At 34.3% G+C, this 27,223-nt stretch overlaps 2 protein-coding genes across 2 annotated transcripts in view; both read left to right on the top strand.

Annotated features, from left to right (window-relative positions):
• Positions 1 to 27,223, top strand: part of AdoR (Adenosine receptor) — a 127,847-nt gene that overhangs the window by 30,499 nt on the left and 70,125 nt on the right. The gene's annotated exons all lie outside the window — the stretch shown is intronic.
• Positions 10,175 to 16,598, top strand: LOC142228995 (trypsin eta-like). Its single transcript, XM_075299524.1, has 3 exons — positions 10,175 to 10,499; positions 15,795 to 16,074; positions 16,142 to 16,598. The coding sequence occupies exons 1-3, from the start codon at positions 10,255 to 10,257 to the stop codon at positions 16,541 to 16,543; spliced, it is 927 nt and encodes a 308-aa protein (XP_075155639.1). The 5' UTR covers positions 10,175 to 10,254; the 3' UTR covers positions 16,544 to 16,598.

Raw genomic sequence — 27,223 nt, 5'->3', positions numbered from 1 at the left:
AGACCGATCTCCAGATTTTACTTCTTGGGGTTATAGAAAACGTATTGTTTATCCAATTTGCCTGAAATTAGAAATCTACCAGTATTTTAGGACCACAAAGAGGTGTGCCGAAAATGGTGAGTATCGGTCCATGTTTTGATATAGCCCCCATATAGACCGATCTCCAGATTTTACTTCTTGGGGTTATAGAAAACGTATTGTTTATCCAATTTGCCTGAAATTAGAAATCTACCAGTATTTTAGAACCACAAAGAAGTGTAGCGAAAATGGTTTGATATAGCCCCCATATAGACCGATTTCCAGATTTTACTTGTTGGGCTCACTCAAAAAAAAGTGAAGTCTCTATTTCACTAAAGCCAATTTAACTTTATTTTAGTTCATGGAATTATTATGTTTGGAGAAAGTTTCCTTTACTCTAATAATTTTTGCGTACGCCAGTTTAATTAACTAAAACCGAGGAAAAAGATATACACAAATGTAGCATAAAGGTTAACTAAATTCACGTCTTCCACAAAATAGTTCAGTATTTCTTGAAATTTGCAAATTTTACTACAAATGCGTTCATCATGAACTTCGTATGTCACTAAAGACATTCTTCCAATTTTTAACTCCAAATTTTTTCTTGAAACTACAAATTTTTCTTTAACAAGTGAAAAAACTTAATTATGTTTAATAAATTTTCTTGAATTTGTCGAAAAATATTTACTTATTTTAATGACATCGGCGTGATGCCAGCGTTTGTAATACTGTTTAGTTAAAATTTTCTAAAAATATTCAAAATTTTCTAAAATTAACCGAAATTTTTCTTCCTGGTGGGTTCACTGTTTTTTCAGTGCTTATAGAAACCGAAGTTTTTATCCAATTTGCCTGAAAATGGAAATCTAGAGGTATTGTAGGACCGTAAAGAGGTGTGCCAAAAATGGTGAGTATCATTCCATATTTTGGTATAGCCCCCATATAGACCGATCTCCGATTTTACTTTTTTGCCTGAAATTGAAAATCTGGAGGTTTTTTAGGACTATAAATAGAGAGAGACATCTAGAAACCCTCTAGAATCCAATTTGCCTGAAATTTGAAATCTAGAACTATTTTAGAACCATCAAGAGGTGTGCAGAAAACGGTGAGTATCGGCCCATGCTTTAGTATAGCCCCCATAAAACCGATCTCCGATTTAACTCCTTGGGTTTCTAGAAACCGTAGTTTTCATCCGATTTGCCTGAAATTGTAAATATACTAGTAGTTTAGACTCACAAAAACGTGTATCGGATTTAGTTTTTATCGGTCCATTTGGTAAGGCATCCATATAGACCGATTTCATTTCTTGAGGGTATAGAAGGCGCACTGATCATGAAAATTGCTTGAAACTGAATGTAAAATTTCCAGATTTTACTTATTAGATTTCAAATCAAGGCGTTGTTTCATCAATTTCTTGCACACTTACAAGAGATGTTAATTATTCCTTTAAAACTCAAACAATAATGGTTGTTATAAATCCAAAATCTGATATAGTTTTCACAGGTAAAATCTTTAAATTTATCTTCGGGAAGTGTACTGGTTGAACTGCTCTGCTTGGGAGAATATCTGTCATCAAACCCCTTTGACATTTCAAAGGAAACTATAATATTTGATTCATGATGGTGAGTATTTAAGATTCGGTCCGGCCGAACTTGCTGCTGTATATCTTTGTTGGGATTGATTTTTGTTTCAATTAAACAATTTCTTGAATCAATTAAATATGATTCAATTTGAATCAATTAAATATGATTCAAATTGAGTTATCTCTCCCAGCCAGATCTATACAAAAGGCTGTTGAAAAGTTCATTCGCCCCAACTGTATCTGGCGTTTTCTTTTCAATGGTTCCATAGATCAAATTCCTTGATGTAATTTGTTCACAAAGCTCGAAAAATAATTAATTGTAAAATTAAAATATCATGCATTTGGACGTTAATAATTTTTAATTAAATATTGTTTAAAATTCAATTAAGACTTTAATTGGAAAACAATTTTGTGAAATTTACATTAATTAATTGATCCAATTATTTTTATACCCTCCACCATAGGATGGGGGTATATTAACTTTGTCATTCCGTTTGTAACACATCGAAATATTGCTCTAAGACCCCATAAATATATATATTCTGGGTCGTGGTGAAATTCTGAGTCGATCTAAGCATGTCCGTCCGTCCGTCCGTCTGTCCGGCTGTCCGTCCGTCTGTGGAAATCACGCTAACTTCCGAACGAAACAAGCTATCGACTTGAAACATGGCACAAGTAGTTGTTATTGATGTAGGTCGGATGGTATTGAAAATCGGCCATATCGGACCACGTTTACGTATATATATATAAACCGATCCCCAAATTTTTCTTGGGGAGCCTCCCGGAGCAGCAAAATTCATCCGATCCGGTTGAAATTTGGTACCTGATGTTAGTATACGGCCTCTAACAACCATGTAAAAATTGGTCCATATCGGTCCATAATTATATATAGCTCCCATATAAACCGATCCCCAGATTTGACCTCCGGAGCCTCTTGGAGGAGCAAAATTCATCCGATCCGGTTGAAATTTAGTACGTGGTTTTAGTATACGGTCTCTAACACCCATGCAAAAATTGGTCCATGTCGGTCCATAATTATATATAGCCCCCATATAAACCGATCCCCAGATTTGACCTCCGGAGCCTCTTGGAGGGGAAAAATTCATCCGATCCGGTTGAAATATGGTACCTGATGTTAGTATACGGTCTCTAACAACCATGCAAAAATTGGTCCATATCGGTCCATAATTATATATAGCCCCCATATAAACCGATCCCCAGATTTGACCTCCGGAGCCTCTTGGAGGGGAAAAATTCATCCGATCCGGTTGAAATGTGATACCTGATGTTAGTATACGGCCTCTAACAACCATGCAAAAATTGGTCCATATCGGTTCATAATTATATATAGCTCCCATATAAACCGATCCCCAGATTTGAACTCCGGAGCCTCTTGGAGGAGCAAAATTCATCCGATCCAATTGAAATTTAGTACGTGGTGTTAGTATATAGTCTCTAACAACCATGCAAAAATTGGTCCATATCGGTTCATAATTATATATAGCTCCCATATAAACCGATCCCCAGATTTGACCTCAGGAGCCTCTTGGAGGAGCGAAATTCATCCGATCCAGTTGAAATTTGGTACATGGTGTTAGTATATGATATCTAACAACCATGCAAAAATTGGTCGATATCGGTCCATAATTATATATAGCAAAAGTCATCCGATGCGGTTGAAATTTGGTACATTTTGTCAATATTTGGCCTCTAACATCCATGTAAAAATTGGTCAATATCGGTCTTTAGTTATATATAGCCGATGACTTATTACACAAAAATTGGTCCATATCGCCAAAAATAATCTACCAAAACTTTATTTCCATAGAAAATTTTGTCAAATTTTATTACTATAGAAAGTTGTGTCAAAATTTCATTTCTATAGAAAGTTTTGTCAAACATTTATTTCTATAGAAATGTTTGTCAAAATTTTATTTCCATAGAAAGTTTTGTCAAAATTTTATTTTTATAGAAAATTTTGTAAAAAATTTATTTCTGTAGAAAATTTTGTCAAGTTTTTATTTCTATAGAAAATTTTGTCAAAATTTTATTTCTATAGAAGATTTTGTCAAGTTTTCATTTCTATAGAAAATTTTGTCAAACTATATTATATACGTATTTAATCGGCCTTTTTTTGTTTAATATATACCCCGTATGGGCTAACTTACAATTTTGAAGACAGTGTTAAAAAGTTTTACGATACCTTGCCATCGGCAAGTGTTATCGCAACCCAAGTAATTCGATTGTGGATGACAGCCTTTAGTAGAAGTTCCTACGCAATCCATGGTGGAGGGTACATAAGATTCGGCCTGGTTTTAATTGAAATGTCGTCAATCACAGAAATGATAGCACCAATTAAAAAATTAATTAAAACTCAATTAAAAAATTAATTGATACTATACATTTTTGGGATTGATTTTTGTTTCAATTAAAAAATATGTCCAATCAATTAAATTTTTAATTGAATATTTTTTTAAAACTCAATTAAGATTTTAATTGGAAACAATTTTGTGAAATTTTTTTCTGTGTGTTATCATCGAGTATTGGCCGTAGCTCAATGACAAGGGAGCTGCCTTTTAAAGAAGCTTTAATACCAAGCCTTAGTAACCATAACACCAAGGTGGCTCCCTTGAAGTTACATTGCCACTTATGACGGTTATCCAACGTTGCCCGACGAGTGTAGACTTTTCTCCCAAAATTGAATTATTGGTAAGAACAAAAAAGATTTTTTTTTCAAAGAAATACATATCCCAGCAAAAAAATTTGAAAGTACTTCTGAAGGCACAACTTTATAAGCACTTCCAAAAATGTCCTTCCAGAGATGTTCTTTATTTTAACTACTCAAGAAGTCCTTTTAATTCAATTTTTTATAACTCGCTTTTTTCATACTTTTAAAGGGCAATTTTAACATTTTTTGTTTCAAATATGTTAGAAACAGGGTAAGGATTAATAAAATGGTATAAATTATTTAAATTTTGTCGAAAAAATTTCTAAATTCATTTTAGAAAAACTGCGACATTTTGAAAATATTTGAAGTCAAGGGTTTCAGACAAGCGTTAGATTGCATTAAAAATCATAAAAATTATAATAATTAATTATATGTCACAATAATTTTTTAATTCACATCCAAAACACTGAATTCGGATCACATCTAAAGAAGTGATGTATATTCAGTGCAACGGCAGTTGAAATGGTGGACATCCGTCCTATGACAAGCCCATGTTAAATTCATCGCTTCTGCGCGAATTTTGCACCACTTCCGGATCCAAAAAGAACATTTTCACTACTTTTATGGCGACGCTTTTTTCTGGGATGTTATTGTCATATAATTCAGAAATTTGCAATTCTACCACATTAACTTTAAATTTAGAATTATATATAAATATTCCCGGAATTGCAGATGTATCGAAGTTTTAAAAGTTGAGCCTACAAAGGAATAACAACCATGAGGTATACTCTTTATCTGTATTAAACGCCCAGCAAAAAAAATTGGAAGTTCTTCCAAAGGCACAACTTTAAAAGCACTTCCAGAAGATGCACTCCCAATGATGTTCTTTATTTTAACTACCCAGAAAGTTCTTTTAATTAATTTTTTTATAACTTGGTTTCTTCGTACTTTTAATGGGTAATTAAAACTTTTTTTGTTTTAAATAGGGTAAAAACAGAGTAAGAATTCATAAAATGGTACAAATTATTTAAATTTTGTCGAAAACAATGCTAAATCCAATCTGAAAAAATTGTGAATTTTTGAAAATATTTGAGGTCAAACGTTTCCGACAAGCGTTAGAATCCATTAAAATATTAAAAAATTATAAAAATTATTTATTTGACAAAATATAACAGATTTGTATATTTACATCCAAAACATTGAATTCGGATTACACATAAAGAAGTGATGCAAATTCAGTGCAACGGCTGTTGAAAGGGAGGACTTCCGCCCTATGACAAGCCCATGTTAAATTCATCGCTTCTGCGTCAATTTTGCACCACTTCCAGATCCAAAAAGAACATTTTCATTACTTTTTTGGCGACGCTTTTTTTACTGGGCGATTATTAAACTGACCTAATACAAAAATTAAAATATTTGAAGCATTTCTGTAACTCATTGTTAGGCCCAATAATCACTTTCTGAATTTAGTTAATATTCCCTATGAATATCACAGTACAAAAACAAATATTACATATCATGCTGATTTCGGTCAAAAAGATGTCATATAAAAATAATTAAAAAATTTCTTCATTGGAGGGACATTTTGAATAATCAACCAAAACGCCATGAATTCTAACAAATCTATCAAACCATTAAAAATATTCCAGTTTTTCGTTAAATTCTACCAACTATGGCAACGGCCTGTCTATCAGTATTACTGTTGTAAGCTATTATCTTTTAAAACATTTACCCCATATTGTTGTTCTCGTCGATTTATTCAAGATTTTTCAATTTTTCAATAATCACAGTAATGATTTCATTCAATTCAATATCATCACAACAATGAAATTCCGATCGAAGTCCAAATCCAAGAATAGATAAAAATTTACTTTAGATCTTTATTATTTCCATTAATCGAAAATAAATCACGCATAAAATAAGAAGCTTAGCACATAATCCACGGAGCAACAAATCCGGTTGCCACATGACATCAATTACAACAGATTTATTTGACTACTACCCACGGTCATATATGGGGCTTAACTCATCTCAATGTCATTTGCCGTTCAAGGTCATAACCATTTTGTTTAGCATTTTAATGAAATGCCCTTAACAAACATAGACACACACACATCCAAATAATGAATACTCATAGACGACCATGTAATCGCTATTGCCTTACAGTGATTCTTATCCCAGATTCCTTTGGCAAACAATTAAAATCTTCACATTCAGAGTGAGATGTGCAAATGCCTTTCAGCCAATATTTTTCTTGGGCATTCTTTTGCTTTAATTTCTGATAAGAATAATGTCAGAAAAAATATGTATGTATGTATGACTCCTTTTCAACCGCTTAAAAACGGATGATAGGACAATATTTACAAAGTGTTTTACGTAGAGGACAATAAGGACAGCTGCCTCGACGGCTGGTTTTCGGCGAAAATGAAACACGCTTTTGCATACAAATTATATAGCTCTCAACAAAATTGCTTTGACATGGTATGGCAACGAATTTGGATGAGGTTCCCTTTAACGGCATATAAAATGACTACCAAAAATACCATAATCTTTATTTCACACTAGGGTAGGTCGGATAAGTTTGACTATGTCGGTTATATATCCAATATCAACTGTACTTTGGAATATTCAGAATATTGTAGAGAAAGAAAGAGAGTGATAACAAGTATATACGGCCGTAAGTTCGGCCAGGCCGAATCTTATGTACCCTCCACCATGGATTGCGTAGGAACTTCTACTAAAGGCTGTCATCCACAATCGAATTACTTGGGTTGCGATAACACTTGCCGATGGCAAGGTATCGTAAAACTTTTTAACACTGTCTTCTAAATTGTAAGTTAGCCCATACGGGGTATATATTAAACAAAAAAAGGCCGATTAAATACGTATATAATATAGTTTGACAAAATTTTCTATAGAAATGAAAACTTGACAAAATTTTCTATAGAAATAAAATTTTGACAAAATTTTCTATAGAAATAAAAACTTGACAAAATTTTCTATAGAAATAAAATGTTGACAAAATTTTCTATGGAAGTAAAATGTTGACAAAATTTTGTATAGAAATAAAATGTTGACAAAATTTTCTACAGAAATAAAGTTTTTACAAAATTTTATCTAAAAATGACATTTTGACAAAACTTTCTATGGAAATAAAATTTTGACAAACATTTCTATAGAAATAAACGTTTGACAAAACTTTCTATAGAAATGAAATTTTGACACAACTTTCTATAGTAATAAAATTTGACAAAATTTTCTATGGAAATAAAGTTTTGGTAGATTATTTTTGGCGATATGGACCAATTTTTGTGTAATAAGTCATCGGCTATATATAACTAAAGACCGATATTGACCAATTTTTACATGGCTGTTAGAGGCCATATATTGACAAAATGTACCAAATTTCAACCGCATCGGATGACTTTTGCTATATATAATTATGGACCGATATGGACCAATTTTTGCATGGTTGTCAGATACCATATACTAACACCATGTAATAAATTTCAACTGGATCGGATGAATTTCGCTCCTCGAAGAGGCTCCTGAGGTCAAATCTGGGGATCGGTTTATATGGGAGCTATATATAATTATGAACCGATATGGACCAATTTTTGCATGGTTGTTAGAGACTATATACTAACACCACGTACTAAATTTCAATTGGATCGGATGAATTTTGCTCCTCCAAGAGGCTCCGGAGTTCAAATCTGGGGATCGGTTTATATGGGAGCTATATATAATTATGAACCGATATGGACCAATTTTTGAATGGTTGTTAGAGGCCGTATACTAACATCAGGTACCAAATTTCAATAGGATCGGATGAATTTTGCCCCTCCAAGAGGCTCCGGAGGTCAAATCTGGGGATCGGTTTATATGGGGGCTATATATAATTATGGACCGATATGGACCAATTTTTGCATGGTTGTTAGAGACCGTATACTAACATCAGGTACCACATTTCAACCGGATCGGATGAATTTTTCCCCTCCAAGAGGCTCCGGAGGTCAAATCTGGAGATCGGTTTATATGGGGACTATATATAATTATGGACCGACATGGACCAATTTTCGCATGGGTGTTAGAGACCGTATACTAAGACCACGTACTAAATTTCAACCGGATCGGATGAATTTTGCTCCTCCAAGAGGCTCCGGAGGTCAAATCTGGGGATCGGTTTATATGGGAGCTATATATAATTATGGACCGATATGGACCAAGTTTTGCATGGTTGTTAGAGGCCGTATACTAACATCAGGTACCAAATTTCAACCGGATCGGATGAATTTTGCTGCTCCGGGAGGCTCCCCAAGCCAAATTTGGGGATCGGTTTATATGGGGGCTATACGTAAACGTGGTCCGATATGGCCGATTTTCAATACCATCCGACCTACATCAATAACATCTACTTGTGCCAAGTTTCAAGTCGATAGCTTGTTTCGTTCGGAAGTTAGCGTGATTTCCACAGACGGACGGACAGCAGAACAGACGGACAGACGGACGGACGGACATGCTTAGATCGACTCAGAATTTCACCACGACCCAGAATATATATACTTTATGGGGTCTTAGAGCAATATTTCGATGTGTTACAAACGGAATGACAAAGTTAATATACCCCCATCCTATGGTGGAGGGTATAAAAAGATTTTACGATGTATGTAACGTTGTCGCCTTTTCGAAAAAAAATGCATCCGAGTTGTTTGTATGTTCCTGGTAAGCTGGAAACTCTCTTACCTAACTTTTTGAAAATTGGACGAAAGTTCTTCGATTTTCAGGGAAGGCGTCTAGACAATGATCAAAAATTCGCAAGAATTTTTTTAAAATTTTTATTAAAAAAAAAAAATTTATTGATTTACTTATTAATATTAAATTCATTCACAAAAAATTTCACGAAAATTTTTACAATAAAAATTTTTAATTGAGTTTTAAAAAATATTCAATTAAAAATTTAATTTTTTAATTGAAACAAAAATCAATAACAAAAATTAATAGTATCAATTAATTTTTTAATTGGATCAATTAAATTTTTAATTGACCTTTAATTAATTTTTTAATTGTTACTATCATTTCTGTGATTGAAGACATTTCAATTAAAAAATTAATTGGATCAATTAATTTAATTAATTTTTTGGTGTTTTGAACAGTCGAACATCCCAGCAAAAAAAGCGTCGCCAAAAAAGTAATGAACATGTTCTTTTTTCGATCCGGAAGTGGTGCAAAATTGACACTTTGGGCATATCGATAATTAAAAATTTTCGAACAGAGAATTTGAAAAAATCTCTCATTTTTAATTTCCGCTCCTTATCAGTCAACATTAATTTTAAAGTTCGAGTTTTCAACACTCTGTGGTAACCGCAATTTTCATTCAAATTTCATCATGAAATTTGAAATATTGTGGTATTTTGGGTCAAATTTGCATTTTATAAAATAACATTTTGACGGTAACAAAATGAAACGGAAACGTTCTCGAAAATTTGAAACGGAGTATTCACAGTTTCGTTCACGATTTCTTAACGGCACGATTTCGTTCACGATTTCTTAAAGGCTTTCGTTTTTGTTTGACCATGAAAAATCTTAAAATATTCGTTAAACATTCATATGACAACTCCGTCGACCGGATCGTTTTGAAACATGCACACCGTTTATGATTTTTTCTATGGGTCTAGGATATTTCTTCAACTCAAAATAATATATAAATAAAACCACCCACTGTGCGATAATACACTTGCCACAAATTAATGTCATATCTTTTTCAATATGAAGAGCAACCATTTCTGTAATAAATTAAGTACTTCTGATTTCAGTGAATTTTTATTTTTAATTGTTTTAAAACGTAATAAGAACGATAAATAAAACTATCGAAAATTTTTCTGTATAATTAATATAAATACTTTAAGACTATCAATTGAACGGTGTAGTGTAAATTTGAAGTCATTGACTCTATAGCGGTGAAAATAATAGAAGAAATAAGAAAAAAAACATGTGGCTACAAACTCAAGGAGTTCTGGGATTTTTATCCTTATTACAATATTTCACATCGACCTATAGTCTACCGGCCGATTTAGAATCGCGTATAGTTAATGGTACTGTAGTTACCTGGGATAATCCTCGTTGGCAGGTTTCACTGAGGCAAAAAACAAGAGATGGAAAGGAAACATACCATTTATGTGGTGGTTCTTTAATTTCCCCCAATCAAGTCCTGACGGCATCGCATTGTATGTATGAGTAAGTGAGACGATTCTTAAGATGATGAGTTCTGAGGATATACTACACTGAAAAAAACAGTGAACCCACCAGGAAGAAAAATTTCGCTTAATTTTAGAAAATTTTGAATATTTTTAGAAAATTTTAACTAAACAGTATAACAAACGCTGGCATCATGCCGATGTCATAAAAATAAGTAAATATTTTTCGACAAATTCAAGAAAATTTATTAGACATAATTAAGTTTGTTCACTTGTTAAAGAAAATTTTGTAGTTTGAAGGAAAAAATTGGAGTTCAAAATTGCAGGAATGTCTTTAGTGACATACGAAGTTCATGATGAACGCATTTGTAGTAACATTTACAAATTTAAAGAAATATTGAACTATTTTGTGGAAGACACGAATTTAGTTAATCTTTACCCTTCATTTGTGTATATTTTTTCCTCGGTTTTAGTTCATTTAACTAACGTACACAAAAAATTATTAGAGTAGAGGAAACTTTCTCCAAACATAATAGAGAGTTCACTTTGTTTTGAGTGTATGTTTGCCTTTATCACTAATTTAATTCAGTGTTAATAATTGCCAATATTTTTTTGATTATTTTTGGTTTGAAATAAACATCAAAAGTTAATTAAAACTGTGGAAGTAAAAAATTAAATTATTTAATTTAAAAATAATTTTTTGTTTTAATTGATTTTAATTAATTTTAATAATTAATAAATCGATACTAATAATTTTTTAAATAATAATAAATAGTTTAATATACATTTTATTTAATTAAAAAATAATTTTTTGTTTTAATTGATTTTAATTAATTTTAATAATTAATAAATCGATACTAATAATTTTTTAAATAATAATAAATAGTTTAATATACATTTTTGATTTATTTAAATTATGCAAATGAAAATTAAACGTTTTAATTGATTTATTTAATTAATTTTCAATTGATGAATGATGATGTAATTTGAAGTTAAATACTACACTCATAGAAAAAAGTCTGCTAAAAACAGCAATCGATGTCTGCTGTTATATTTTTGTACTTCAGGGCCTAATGAACAACAATTTATAAAATTTTTAGGTTATAATTTTTTCCCCAAAGCATATTTAAGAACCAAAAGTAGTTTTTGGTGTATTTTTGCACTGTAATATACTTACAAGCTCCTAAATACGATCAGCAAACATTTTGTTTGCTGTTATGCCTCAATTTTATAAATATTCAGATTTTTGGTCAAATACGATAGATATTCATAAAATATTTTTTTTAATTATGTTAGGATAGCTCCTAATTTGACATTTTTTTTTTATTTTAGCCAAATTAAAACATGTTTTAGAGTAATCTAGCTTCAAAAATAGCAGGAAATATTTGCTATTTCAGCAAACAGTGACTGCTGTCCCTTTTTCAGCAGACTTTCTGCTGTTTTAGCAGACTTTTCTGCTGCCCCTACTAACAAATTTCTTTGGGTGTAATTAAATTAATATTAAATTCCTTGAATCACTTACCGTTACAATTAAAATAAATAAAATAAATCTATTCCAATAATTTATTGATTTTTTGTTTGTCCAAACCTTAAAAAAAAATATTTCTATTATGCAAATAAAACAAGTAGGGAAAGTCTAAAGTCGGGCGGGGCCGACTATATTATACCCTGCACCACTTTGTAGATCTAAATTTTCGATACCATATCACATCCGTCAAATGTGTAGGGGGCTATATGTAAAGGTTTGTCCCAAATACATACATTTAAATATCACTCGATTTGGACAGAATTTGATAGACTTCTACAAAATCTATAGACTCAAAATTTAAGTTGGCTAATGCACTAGGGTGGAGCACAATTTTAGTAAAAAAAATATGGGAAACATTTATTAAGGAAACTTCGCAAAAGTTTATTTATGATTTATCGCTCGATATATATGTATTAGAAGTTTAGGAAAATTAGAGTCATTTTTACAACTTTTCGACTAAGCAGTGGCGATTTTACAAGGAAAATGTTGGTCGAAATCAGAAAAAAATATATATGGGAGCTAAATCTAAATCTGAACCGATGTCAACCAAATTTGGCACGCATAGCTACAATGCTAATTCTACTCCCTGTGCAAAATTTCAACTAAATCGGAGTTAAAAATTGGCCACTGTGGTCATATGAGTGTAAATCGGACGAAAGCTATATATGGGAGATATATCCAAATCTGAACCGATTTCAACCAAATTTGGCACGCATAGCTACAATGCTAATTATACTCCCTGTGCAAAATTCCAACTAAATCGGAGCAAAAAATTGGCCTCTGTGGTCATTTGACTGTAAATCGGGCGAAAGCTATATATGGGAGCTATATCTAAATCTGAACCGATTTCAACCAAATTCGACACGCATAGCTATAATGCTAAATCTACTCCCTGTGCAAAATTTCAACTAAATCGGAGTTAAAAATTGGCCTCTGTGGTCATTTGAGTGTAAATCGGGCGAAAGCTATATATGGGAGTTATATCTAAATCTGAACCGATTACAACCAAATTTGGCACGCATAGCTACAATGCTAATTTCAACTAAATCGGAGCAAAAAATTGGCTTCTGTGGTCATTTGAGTGTAAATCGGGCGAAAGCTATATATGGGAGCTATATCTAAATCTGAACCGATTTGGCTAATATTTCGCAAGTTTTGCGAGACTCATAAAATACTCGGATGTACTGAATTTTAGGAAGATCGGTTGATATACAAAAATGAATTGAATTATTATTTTTATACCCTTCACCACTACTGTGGTACAGGGTATAATAAGTTTGTGCATTTGTATGTAACGCCAAGAAGGAAAAGTCTGAGACCCATCGTTTAGTATACCGATCGTCTTAGAATTTAATTCTGAGTCGGTTTAGCGATGTCCGTCTGTCTGTCTGTATGTCTGTCCGTCTGTCTGTCTGTCTGTCTGTCTGTTGATGTATTTTTGTGTGCAAAGTACAGCTCGCAGTGTTAGTCCGATTGTCCTAAAATTTGGTATAGGGTCCTGTTTCGGCTCAAAGACGATCCCTATTGATTTTGGAAAAAATCGGTTCAGATTTAGATATAGCTGCCATATATATTTTTCACCGATCTGGTCATAATTGGCGTGCATATCAACCGATCTTCCTCAAATTCCGTACATCCGAATATTTTATGAGTCTCGAAAAACTTGCAAAATATCAGCCAAATCGGTTCAGATTTAGATATAGCTCCCATATATAGCTTTCGCCCGGTTTACACTTATTTGCCCACAGAGGCCAATTTTTTGCTCCAATTTAGTTGAAATTTTGCACAGGGAGTAGAATTTGCATTATAGCTATGCGTGTCAAATTTGGTTGAAATCGGTTCAGATTTAGATATAGCTCCCATATATAGCTTTCGCCCGATTTACACTCAAATGACCACAGAGGCCAATTTTTAACTCCGATTTAGTTGAAATTTTGCACAGGGAGTAGATTTAGCATTATAGCTATGCGTGCCAAATTTGGTTGAAATCGGTTCAGATTTAGGTATAGCTCCCATATATATGTTTTTCTGATTTCGACAAAAATGGTGAAAATACCAACATTTTCCTAGTAAAATCGCCACTGCTTAATCGAAAAGCTGTAAAAATTACTCTAATTTTCCTAAGCTTCTAATACATATATATCGAGCGATAAATCATAAATAAACTTTTGCCAAGTTTTGCTTCAGATTTAAAATTGCTTCAGATTTAAATGTTTCCCATATTTTTATACCCTTCACCACTACTGTGGTACAGGGTATAATAAGTTTGTGCATTTGTATGTAACGCCAAGAAGGAGTAATCATAGACCAACCTTTTAGTATACGGATCGGCTTAGAATTAAATTCTGAGTCGATTTAGCGATGTCCGTCTGTCTGTCTGTCTGTCCGTCTGTCTGTCTGTCTGTTGATGTATTTTTGTGTGCAAAGTACAGCTCGCAGTTTTAGTCCGATTGTCCTAAAATTTGGTATAGGGTCCTGTTTCGGCTCAAAGACGATCCCTATTGATTTTGGAAAAAATCGGTTCAGATTTAGATATAGCTGCCATATATATTTTTCGTCGATCTGGTCATAATTGGCGTGTATATCAACCGATCTTCCTCAAATTCCGTACATCCGAATATTTTATGGGTCTCGAAAAACTTGCAAAATACCAGCCAAATCGGTTCAGATTTAGATATAGCTCTCATATATAGCTTTCGCCCGATTTACACTCATTTGCCCAAAGAGGCCAATTTTTAACTCCGATTTGGTTGAAATTTTGCACAGGGAGTAGGATTAGCATTGTAACTATGCGTGCCAAATTTGGTTGACATCGGTTCAGATTTGGATATATCTCCCATATATAGCTTTCGCCCGATTTACACTCATATGACCACAGAGGCCAATTTTTAACTCCGATTTAGTTGAAATTTTGCACAGGGAGTAGATTTAGCATTATAGCTATGCGTGCCAAATTTGGTTGAAATCGGTTCAGATTTAGGTATAGCTCCCATATATATGTTTTTCTGATTTCGACAAAAATGGTCAAAATACCAACAATTTTCTTGTAAAATCGCCACTGCTTAGTCGCAAAGTTGTAAAAATGACTCTAATTTTCCTAAACTTCTAATACATATATATCGAGCGATAAATCATAAATAAACTTTTGCAAAGTTTCCTTAAAATTGCTTCAGATTAAATGTTTCCCATATTTTTTTACTAACATTGTGTTCCACCCTAGTGCATTAGCCGACTTAAATTTTGAGTCTATAGATTTTGTAGAAGTCTATCAAATTCTTCCAGATCGAGTGATATTTAAATGTATGTATTTGGGACAAACCTTTATATATAGCCCCAAACACATTTGACGGATGTGATATGGTATCGAAAATTTTGATCTACAAAGTGGTGCAGGGTATAATATAGTCGGCCCCGCCCGACTTTAGACTTTCCTTACTGGTTTTTACTAAAATTGTGTTCCACCCTAGTGCATTAGCCAACTTAAATTTTGAGTCTAAAGATTTTGTAAAAGTCTATCAAATTCTGTCCAAATCGAGTGGTATTTAAATGTATGTATTTGGGACAAACCCTTATATATAGCCCCCAAAACATTTGACGGATGTGATATGGTATCGAAAATTTAGATCTACAAAGTGGTGCAGGGTATAATATAGTCGGCCCCGCCCGACTTTAGACTTTCCTTACTTGTTTTTTATTTAAAAAATTTTAATACCATTTAATATTTTTAAATATATTTAATTCAATTATTATGGCATTTTAATATCACTTAAAAATCTATAACTAACTACTACTCCCCTTTTACTTCAGTTATGCCTATTTGAAATATCGCAATCCCAAGAAAATGATAGTCTCTGTAGGCAGTCTACATATTAGCAAACAAATCGATGCTCTAAATTTTACCATTCGTGAAGTTTACACGGCACCAGGTTTCGATCCAGACACCTTTAAGGATGATGTTGCTGTATTAGTTCTTAATCAATCGATTCCTGAAAATTATACAAGGGCCATGGAAATTGAATTGAATGAAGATCCTCAGATTCCCATTGGAACCAAGTGTACCGTAACAGGTTGGGGTGTAACTGAAAATGTAGGAATAATTCAAAATAAGCCACCCAGCAAACAATTTATATCAGTTTTTGCTTTTCTCTCCATAGCGTACCTTTTCTGCAAACCTACGAATCGTCGAAGTTCCCATTGTAAATCATACCATTTGTGCACAAAATTACAAGGGAAAATGGCAAATAATGGATGGCATGCTATGTGCTGGATATTTAGATTTAGGGGAACGTGATGCATGTAACGGTGACTCTGGTGGTCCCTTGGTATGTGACAATAAAGTGGCGGGCATTGTTTCGTTTGGTGAACAATGTGCTAAGGCTAAATATCCTGGTGTCTATACCAATGTTGCCAAATATGTTAAATGGATTCGTAATCCTTCCACATCACCAAAAGGAAATGATGGCGGCAAAAATTCAGCTTCATTTGCCTATAGCGAGAGCTCAATTTTTGTAATAATACCCTTGTTGAGTTTTATCCTAAAAATTGCAATGAACTAAATGTATAAAGTAAATAATGAAATTCAAAATAAACACATATTTTGTACAACCGCAACCCTATCTAGTTAGTGATTTTGGGCGAATTTAAAATCAGTCAGATAGCTGCAAAAATATTCTATGAAATTTCAATATTCTCTTTATAAAGGGTGGTTAAAATTTCAAGGGCCGATGTTGATTTTGAATAAAACACAAACTATTTAGGAAATTATTGTAATTTTATTTTATTATGATATATTGGTATTACTCAATTATGTATGGAACAAAATATCGGCCAAATGGACGGCGCGACCTCGGTGGCACACCTTCATCCGATGGTCCAAATTTTCGATGACGCTGAGGCATAATGGAGGTTCTATGCCGTTAATGTGCCGAATTATCTCATCCTTTAGCTCTTGAATTGTTGTTGGCTTATCGACGTACACCTTTTCTTTCAAATAACCCCAAAGAAAAAAGTCCAACGGTGTCAAATCACATGATCTTGGCGGCCAATTGACATCGCCATTACGTGAGATAACATAGCCATTGAATTTGCTGCGCAAAAGAGCCATTGTTTCGTTAGCTGTGTGGCAAGTGGCACCGTCCTGCTGTAACCCCATATCGTCCACATCCATATCTTCCAATTCGGGCCATAAAAATTTCGTTATCATCTCACGATAGCGAACACCATTCACAGTAACTACCTGACCGGCCTCATTTTGGAAAAAATACGGCCCGATGATGCCGCCAGCCCATAAACCGCACCAAACAGTCATTCTTTGTGGGTGCATTGGTTTTTCGACAATCACTCTTGGATTCTCATTCGCCCAAATGCGGCAATTCTGTTTATTGGCGAATCCACTGAGGTGAAAATGTGCCTCATCACTGAAGATGATTTTCTTCGAAAATTAATAATCCACTGTTGCCATTTCTTGGAACCATTCTGCCCATTCACAACGTCCATGGTTCAAATTGAGTAAGTCTGAAATAGAGAAATGTCAAATAAAATTCGGGAAAAAAACTTGGCGTTTAGGTGTGGTTCACATTCAACATCGGCCCTTACAATTTAACCACCCTGTATATTAAAGAGAACATTGAAATCCAAATAATAAATAAATATTGGTCGTCGACCTTTCATTATAAACTGATCGACTGCGAATTATCTGGTTTATTTATCTAACTATGTCTGTCGGTTATTATTATCAAAGAAGGCTTGAAATCTATTTTCCCGTATTTCCATCAATTCTAATCTGATCGCCATGAAATTCGGTAGTAAAGATTTTTCTCTTGTTGTCTCTTTTCCGGGTCTACCTTTCATTACAAAAGATGATGAAACTGTAGATCCATAGACCTCAGTAATGAAAATGTTAATCTGAAGAACTGGAAATGTAGAGCCGAATGTTAAGCTTTCAACATCAAACAGAATGATGCTGTTATGATCCAAGTCCCTTTTTTGTCTCCTTCCCAGTCTGAATTTCAATACAAAACATCAACAATAAGTATCACTCAGCCGATGGAATGGTTGAGGATTAATTATCCAGGCTTCCCCTTTGAGTGGAAACTGTATACAATTATAGTTGTATATATCCGTTATGTAGTTCCGAAGAACTCATCGGTGGAACTTTAATTCAAAAACTCAGTTATGGATCCTAAGAGCTCAGTAATGGAAAAGTAAATCTGAGAACTCATTAGAGAAACTGTAGATCCGAAAAAATTCAGTGATAGAACTTTGGATCCGTATAACTCAGTGAGGAAACTTTAGATAGCAAGTATTCAGTGTGGAAATGTAGGGCCTAAGGTCTCAGAAAACCTCAACAATAAGTACCAGTCAGCCGATGGAATGGATTAGAATTAATTTTTGAAATTTCCCCTTGAATGGGGGATACACATAATTATGGACCGATATGAAGAAATTTCTCCATGATTATTAGAGAGTATATTCAACCGGATCTGATGAAACTTGCTCTTCCAGGAGGCTCTATAAGTCGATTTATATGGGGCTATATATATAAATCTGGACCAGTATATGATGCATGGTTGTTACAAGGCTTATATAAACATCAAGTAACAGGTTGGCAATACGTCCCCGGTCTGACATATAGATGGCGTCGCTAGTAAATGTTTATATAGTACCAACCTTCAAATGATTCGTGTCAAAATTTGACGTCTGTAAGTCAATTAGTTTGTGAGATAGAGCGTCTTTTGTGAAGCAACTTTTGTTATTGTGAAAAAAATGGAAAAAAGGAATTTCGTCTTTTGATAAAATACTGTTTTCTGAAAGGAAAAAATACGGTGGAAGCAAAAACTTGGCTTGATAATGAGTTTCCGGACTCTGCTCCAGGGAACTCAACAATAACTGATTGATATGCAAAATTCAAGCGTGGTGAAATGAGCACGGAGGACGGCGAACGTAGTGGACGCCCGAAAAAGGTGGTTACCGATGAAAATATCAAAAAAAATCCACAAAATGATTTTGAATGACCGTAAAATAAAGTTGATCGAGATAGCAGAGGCCTTAAAGATATCAATGGAACGTGTTGGTCATATCATTCATCAATATTTGGATATGCGGAAGCTCTGTGCAAAATGGATGCCGCGCGAGCTCACATTTGTCCAAAAACAACAACGTGTTGATGATTCTGAGCGGTGTTTGCAGCTGTTAGCTCGTAGTACACCCGAGTTTTTCCGTCGATATGTGACAATGGTTGAAACATGGCTCCATCACTACACTCCGGAGTCCAATCGACAGTCGGCTGAGTGGACAGCGACCGGTGAACCGTCTCCGAAGCGTGGAAAGACTCAAAAGTTCGCTGGCAAAGTAATGACCTCTGTTTTTTGGGATGCTCATGGAATAAATTTTATCGATTATCTTGAGAAGGGAAAAACCAGAAAAACAGTGACTATTATATGGCGTTATTGGAGCGTTTGAAGGTCGAAATCGCGGCAAAACGGTCCCATATGAAGAAGAAAAGTGTTGTTCCATCAAGACAACTTACCGTGCCACAAGTCATTGAGAACGATGGCAAAAATTCATGAATTGTGCTTCGAATTGCTTCCCCACCCACCGTATTCTACAGATCTGGCCCCCAGAGACTTTTTCTTGTTCTGAGACCTCAAAAAGATGCTCGCAGGGAAAAAATTTGGCTGCAATGAAGAGGTGATCGCCGAAACTGAGGCCTATTTTGAGGCAAAACGGAAGGAGTACTACCAAAATGGTATCAAAAAAATTGGAAGGTCGCTATAATCGTTGTATCGCTCTTGAAGGGAACTATGTTGAATAATAAAAACGAATTTTGACAAAAAATGTCTTTCTTTGTTAGACCGGGGACTTATCAGTCAACCTGTTACAATTTCATTTGGACTGGAAAAATTTGGCTGCAATGAAGATGTAATCGCCGAAACTGAAACCTCTTTTGAGGCAAAACCAAAGGTGTACTATCAAAATGGCATCAAAAAATTGGAAGGTCGTTATAATCGTTGTATCGCTCTTGAAGGGAACTATGTTGAATAATAAAAACGAATTTTATGTTTTTCTTTGTTAGACAGGGGACTTATCAGCCAACCTGTTACAATTTAATTTGGATTGGTGAAATTTGCTTCTCAAAGAGGCTCCAGAAGTAACATCTGGGGATCAGTTTCTATATATAAGTATGGACCGATATGGACCAATTTTTGCATGGTTATTATAAGACATATACTAACATGCTCTTCCAGGAGGCTCCTGTAGGCAAGACCGGGAATCGTTTGAGTATCTGATTTATGTATATGACGACTATACAAAAAAATAGTCCCGAAGATTCAAGCCGATCACTTGTTCCGTTCGGAAGTTAACGTGATTCAACAGATGTACGGACGGACATGGCTAAAATTCACCAGATATTCACCAGGACCAAGAATATACATACATGCTTAATGGGGTCTGATACCAATATGGTGAAAGGTACAATAACTAGCTCATAGCAAAATCTCGAGTTTTCAATAATCTCAAAAGTTGGAAGCCAAATTTCTACTATTTTATAATGTGAAAATATCAAAATATCGGCTTGAATCTTCGGACTACTTTTTTGTATAGTCTTCATATACTCAAATCAGATACTCAAACGATCTCCTGACTTGTCTACTAGAGCCTATATTATATTAAACTTTTCTTCAAATATTAAAAATTGAATTTAGTAGTACTCAAAACTTTAGACGCATTATATACTTACTAGTTTCGTAGAATGTCTCAAAATATGTCTTCATTACAATAGTCATTAATTAATCTTTTATCTTATCAAATTGAAAAACATTATTTTCATTATAAAAAAGAAACAAAATAACAATATCAGATACTCAAGATATTCTATGGTACTTCAAAGCACTTGCCCACAAAATATACGGAGTGAATAATGAATGGAGCGCCATCAAATGCAATGCTAAATCAATATGATTAGTAAATATTGCAATTCCTTGACATTTAAACATACTTTATAAGTAATACAAAAAACAAAAAATAAACAAAATTGACAAATAAAAATAAACATTGACAAATAAATCAAAACACTTTGGATATTTATTTTTATTACAATTTTGCAATATTGGCATAAGATCCAGTGGGTGTTAAAGGAACAAGGCAGTAAATTCATTGTCCTCCAATTGGGAATCTCGAATAATCAATGGTCCTAAAGTAACATTGGAAAATGTCGGTTATCAGATATCTTTAGGTTATAAAAGCAAAAGCAATAACTTCCTTACAATAATTCATTTGGCATGAGAGTAAGGAAACGTGTTCTCTATGTATGTACATTAAAAGCCTGAGAAAAACACTAAAAACAAATTTCGTATATTTTTCTATTCAGTTTCGAAATTAAAATTTTTCGCAACGTCAATACTGTGGAGAGCAAGGTACTTTAAACTTATATCAGCATTTCAATTTCGCTGCAACGGCATTACGATAATGATACTCAATCGAATCGAATTAAATGAGAAGTGTGACATTCATGTTGGGGAACCAAAGGGTGAAATTTTAGTTATTATCTTTTTCGTAACCCTGGTTCAAACAGCTGACGCCCGTTTTGTGTTTTGTTTAACTGTAAAACATCCCAGTACAACAGAGCTTCCAAAAAAGTAGTTTGAATCCCCAACTTGTAATCCGGAAATAGTACCGACTTGGAGCATCCCCAATGAATTTTACATGGGATAGTCGTAGGGCGGAGGTGTTTCATTTTCGGATCCTTTGAATTGCTTTAGAAGTTGTGCCTTGAAAGTTCATTTAAATGAAGAAATTAAAAAGCAAACAAGTAAGGAAAGTCTAAAGTCGGGCGGGGCCGACTATATTATACCCTGCACCACTTTGTAGATCTAAATTTTCGATACCATATCACATCCGTCAAATGTGTTGGGGGCTATATATAAAGGTTTGTCCCAAATACATACTCGATCTGGACAGAATTTGATAGACTTCTACAAAATCTATAGACTCAAAATTTAAGTCGGATAATGCACTAGGGTGAAACACAATGTTAGTAAAAAACAAGTAAGGAAAGTCTAAAGTCGGGCGGGGCCGACTATATTATACCCTGCACCACTTTGTAAATCTAAATTGTCGATACCATATCACATCCGTCAAATGTGTTGGGGGCTATATATAAAGGTTTGTCCCAAATACATACTCGATCTGGACAGAATTTGATAGACTTCTACAAAATCTATAGACTCAAAATTTAAGTCGGCTAATGTACTAGGGTGAAACACAATGTTAGTAAAAAAATATTGGAAACATTTAAAACTGAAGCAATTTTAAAGAAACTTCGCTTAGAAGTTTAGGAAAATTAGAGTCATTTTTACAACTTTTCGACTAAGCAGTGGCGATTTTACAAGGAAAATTTTGGTATTTTGATCATTTTTGTCGAAATCAGAAAAACATATATATGGGAGCTATATATAAATTTGAACCGCTTTCAACCAAATTTGGCACGTATAGCTACAATGCGAATTCTACTCCCTGTGCAAAATTTCAACTCAATCGGAACAAAAAATTGGCATCTGTGGTCATATGAGTGTAAATCGGGCGAAAGCTATATATCTGAGCTATATCTAAATCTGAACCGATTTCAACCAAATTTGGCACGCATAGCTACAATGCTACTTCTACTCCCTGTGCAAAATTTCAACTAAATCGGAGCAAAAAATTGGCATCTGTGGTCACATGAGTGTAAATCGGGCGAAAGCTATATATGGGAGCTATATGTAAACCTGAACCGATTTCAACCAAATTTGGCACGTATAGATACAATGCTAATTCTACTCCCTGTGCAAAATTTCAACCAAATCGGAGCAAAAAATTGGCATCTGTGGTCACATGGGTGTAAATCGGGCGAACGATATATATGGGAGCTATATCTATATCTAAATTTGAACCGATTTCAATAAAATTTGGCACACTTGACTATAGTACTAATTGTTCTTCTTGTGCGAAATTTTAAGTAAATTAGGGTAAAACTATGGCTTCTGGGACCGTATTAGTCCATATCGGGCGAAAGATATATATGGGAGCTATATCTAAATCTGAACCGATTTCAAAATTTTAAGCAAATTAGGGTAAAACTATGGCTTCTGGGGCCATATAAGTCTATATCGGGCGAAATATATATGGGGGCTATATCTAAATCTGAACCGATTTCTTCCAAAATCAATTGGGTTCTATTCTGATCCAAAACACATACTTGTGCCAAATTTGAAGTCGATTGGACTAAAACTGCGACCTATACTTTGATTACAAAAATGTGTTCACGGACAGACGAACATGGCTATATCGACTCAGGAGCCCACCCTGAGCATTTTTGCCAAAGACCCCATGTGTCTATCTCGTCTCCTTCTGGGTGTTGCAAACATATGCACTAACTTATAATACCCTGTTCCACAGTGTGGCGCAGGGTATAAAAATCACCAATTTCACTTTTTATTTTTATCAATATTTTGCTACCCCCCATCCTATGTCATTCCGTTTGTAACACATCGAAATATTTCCCTAAGACCCCATAAAGTATATTCTGGGTCGTGGTGAAATTCTGAGTCGATCTGAGCATGTCCGACCGTCTGTCCGTCCGTCTGTTGAAATCACGCTAACTTCCGAACGAAACATGCTACCGACTTGAAACTTGGCACAAGTATGATGTAGGTCGGATGGTATTGCAAATGGGTCATATCGGTCCATTTTTACGTATAGGCCCCATATAAACGGACAACCAAATTTGGCTTGCGGGGACTCTAAGAGAACCAAATTTCATCCGATCCATCTGAAATTTGGCACATGGTCTCTAACAACCATGCTACAATTGGCCCACATCGGTCCATAACTATATATAGCCCCTATATAAACAGATCCCCCGATTTGGCTTGCGGAGCCTCTAAGAGAAGCAAATTTCATCCGATCCGGCTAAAATTTGGTACATGGTGTTAGTATATGGTCTCTGATGACCATGCAAAAAATGGTCCACCTCGGTCCATAATTATATATAGCCCCCATATAAACCGATCACCAGATTTGACCTCCGGTGCCTTTTGGAGAAGCAAAATTCATCCGATCTAGTTGAAATTTGGTACGTGATGGTAGTATATGATATTTAACAGACATGCCAAAAGTGGTCCATATCAGTCCATAATCATATATAGCCCCCATATAAACCGATCCCGAGATTTGGTTGGAGCCTCTTGGAGGAGCAAATTTCATCAGAGTCAGTTGAAATTTGGTACATTGTTCTAGTGTGTGGCCGTTAACAACCATGCCTAAGTAGGTCCATATCGGTCTATAGTTATATATAGCCCTCAGATAAATCGATCCCCAATCACACAAAAATTGGTCCATATCAAGTTCATAATTGTATATAGCCCCCATATAAGCGACCCCCATATTTCATTTCTGGCTCTTTACCACAACCCAAGTAATTCCTTTGTGGATGACAGTCTTTAGTACAAGTTTCTATGCAATCCATGGTGGAGGGTACATAAGATTCGGCCTGGCCGAACTTACGGCCGTATATATTTGTTTATTATACTTTATATTCAAATTTTCCAATTTTTACAATTTGAAAAACTTTTTCGCTCTGACCGAGAGTTGAACCTGGGTTTTTGGCACTATAACAGAACACCCAGCCACAAATACAAATGAACACTACAGCAAAAAAAAGCTTCCAAAAAAGTAGTTTGGATCCACAATTTGTGATACGGAAGTATTGCAAGCTTGGTTCATCACCAGAACAAAACGATTCGGCACACTCAGCCACAAACTCCATTGAAGACGATTCATCAAAGCGTCTATTCAAATGTTTGTGATACGAACCCAATGTGACACCACGGCATGATATTGTAACTACTTCCTTTGGTGTTCTTCATTATTATGAATGAAAAACTAAAGAACGATGGTTCAAATCTCACCAGCGGCGAATATTCTCAAATATTTTTCTAACAAATTATTTTTTATGTTATACATCGTTTTTATTTTGTTATTTTCGGCATACATTTTTGTATAAATATATTTTTCCATTAAAAATCAACAAAAAATTAAAAGTTTTCGTAATTTGAAAAATCTTCTCAAAAGAACTTCCATAGAAGTAAACAAGTAAGGATATTCTAAAGTCGGGCGGGGCCGACTATATTATACCTGCACCACTTTGTAGATCTAAATTTTCGATACCATATCACATCCATCAAATGTGTTGGGGCTATATATAAAGGTTTGTCCCAAATACATACATTTAAATATCACTCGATCTGGACAGAATTTGATAGAGTTCTACAAAATCTATAGACTCAAAATTTAAGTCGGCTAATGCACTAGGGTGGAACACAATGTTAGTAAAAAATAAAAATATGGGAAACATTTAAATCTGGAGCAATTTTAAGAAAACTTCGCAAAAGTTTATTTATGATTTATCGCTCGATATATATGCATTAGAAGTTTAGGAAAATTAGAGTCATTTTTACAACTTTTCGACTAAGCAGTGGCGATTTTACAAGGAAAATGTTGGTATTTTGACCATTTTTGTCGAAATCAGAAAAACATATATATGGGAGCTATATCTAAATCTGAACCGATTCCAACCAAATTTGGCACGCATAGCTACAATGCTAATTCTACTCCCTGTGTAAAATTTCAACTAAATCGGAGTTAAAAATGGGCCTCTACGGTCATATGAGTGTAAATCGGGCGAAAGCTATATATGGGAGATATATCTAAATCTGAACCGATTTCAACCAAATTTGGCACGCATAGCTACAATGCTAATTCTACTCCCTGTGCAAAATTTCAACTAAATCGGAGCAAAAAATTGGCCTCTGTGGTCATATGAGTGTAAATCGGGCGAAAGCTATATATGGGAGCTATATCTAAATCTGAACCGATTTGGCTGATATTTTGCAAGTTTTTCGAGACTCATAAAATATTCGGATGTACGGAATTTGAGGAAGATCGGTTGATATACACGCCAATTATGACCAGATCGGTGAAAAATATATATGGCAGCTATATCTAAATCTGAACCGATTTTATTTTATTTATAAATCAATAGGGATCGTCTTTGAGCCGAAACAGGACCCTATACCAAATTTTAGGACAATCGGACTAAAACTGCGAGCTGTACTTTGCACACAAAAATACATCAACAGACAGACAGACGGACAGACAGACAGACAGACAGAAGACAGACAGAAGACAGACAGACGGACATCGCTAAATCGACTCAGAATTTAATTCTAAGACGATCGGTATACTAAACGATGGGTCTCAGACTTTTTCTTCTTGGCGTTACATACAAATGCACAAACTTATTATACCCTGTACCACAGTAGTGGTGAAGGGTATAAAAAGTAAAGCGGCACAGATTTAAATCATAGCGGGAATAAAATTTATTTTTTTTTATTATTTTTTGCTTTTTTATAGATTTTCTATTTTTTTTTTTTTTTGTTAAATTTAATTGTACAAAACTTAAATTTTCACTCAAATGTCCAAAAGGACTGCATCGGAAATGGAAAAAAATCGATAAGGGATTGTCCATCCAAAAGGATTGCATCGGAAGTTGAAAAAATCGATGGGGGATTCCGGGATGCGCTTTAAAAGAAATGTTTGTGGAACAACTTCAAACTTTTTTTGTTGGGACGAAGCGTCGAAACGTCAATTCAAATGTTGGTGAAATAATTGTAACATGACACAAATGCATAATATTCTAACTGCTTCTCGAGATTATGCTTCTTTATTAGTATGAACGAAAAAATAAAGACAATCGGTTCAAATCTCACCAGCGACAATATTTTTTTTTAATCAAATATTTTATCAAAAGATTGTTTTTTTATGCTTTGCTACATCAATTTTAATTTGTTACTTTCGGCGTATATTTTTGTAGAAATATATTTTTTCCCATTTAAACTCAATAAAATATTGAAAATCTAGTATTTTGAAAAACCATCTCAAAAGAACTTCCATGGAAGTGGAAAAGTCAACATGCACAGGTTCAAATCCGTACGCGGGTGAAATTCTAATTCTATTTTTATACATATTTTTTACTTTTTGTTGATTTTATTTAATTTTTCCAAATAGCGCATTTTCTAAGACCGGTTCAAAAGAACTTCATTGAAATTGGAATTAAGTAGATGCTATTAAAAAAGTAATGCTTGTCGAACAACTTGCAATACTTTTTGCTGGGATATCGTATAGACCGAAATGTAACC

The sequence above is a fragment of the Haematobia irritans genome, chromosome 3 (assembly GCF_050003625.1).
Source record: "Haematobia irritans isolate KBUSLIRL chromosome 3, ASM5000362v1, whole genome shotgun sequence".
Taxonomy (NCBI): Eukaryota; Metazoa; Arthropoda; class Insecta; order Diptera; family Muscidae; genus Haematobia; species Haematobia irritans.
Note: the sequence above shows the minus strand (reverse complement) of the source record. Positions and strands in the feature narration are given on the sequence as shown.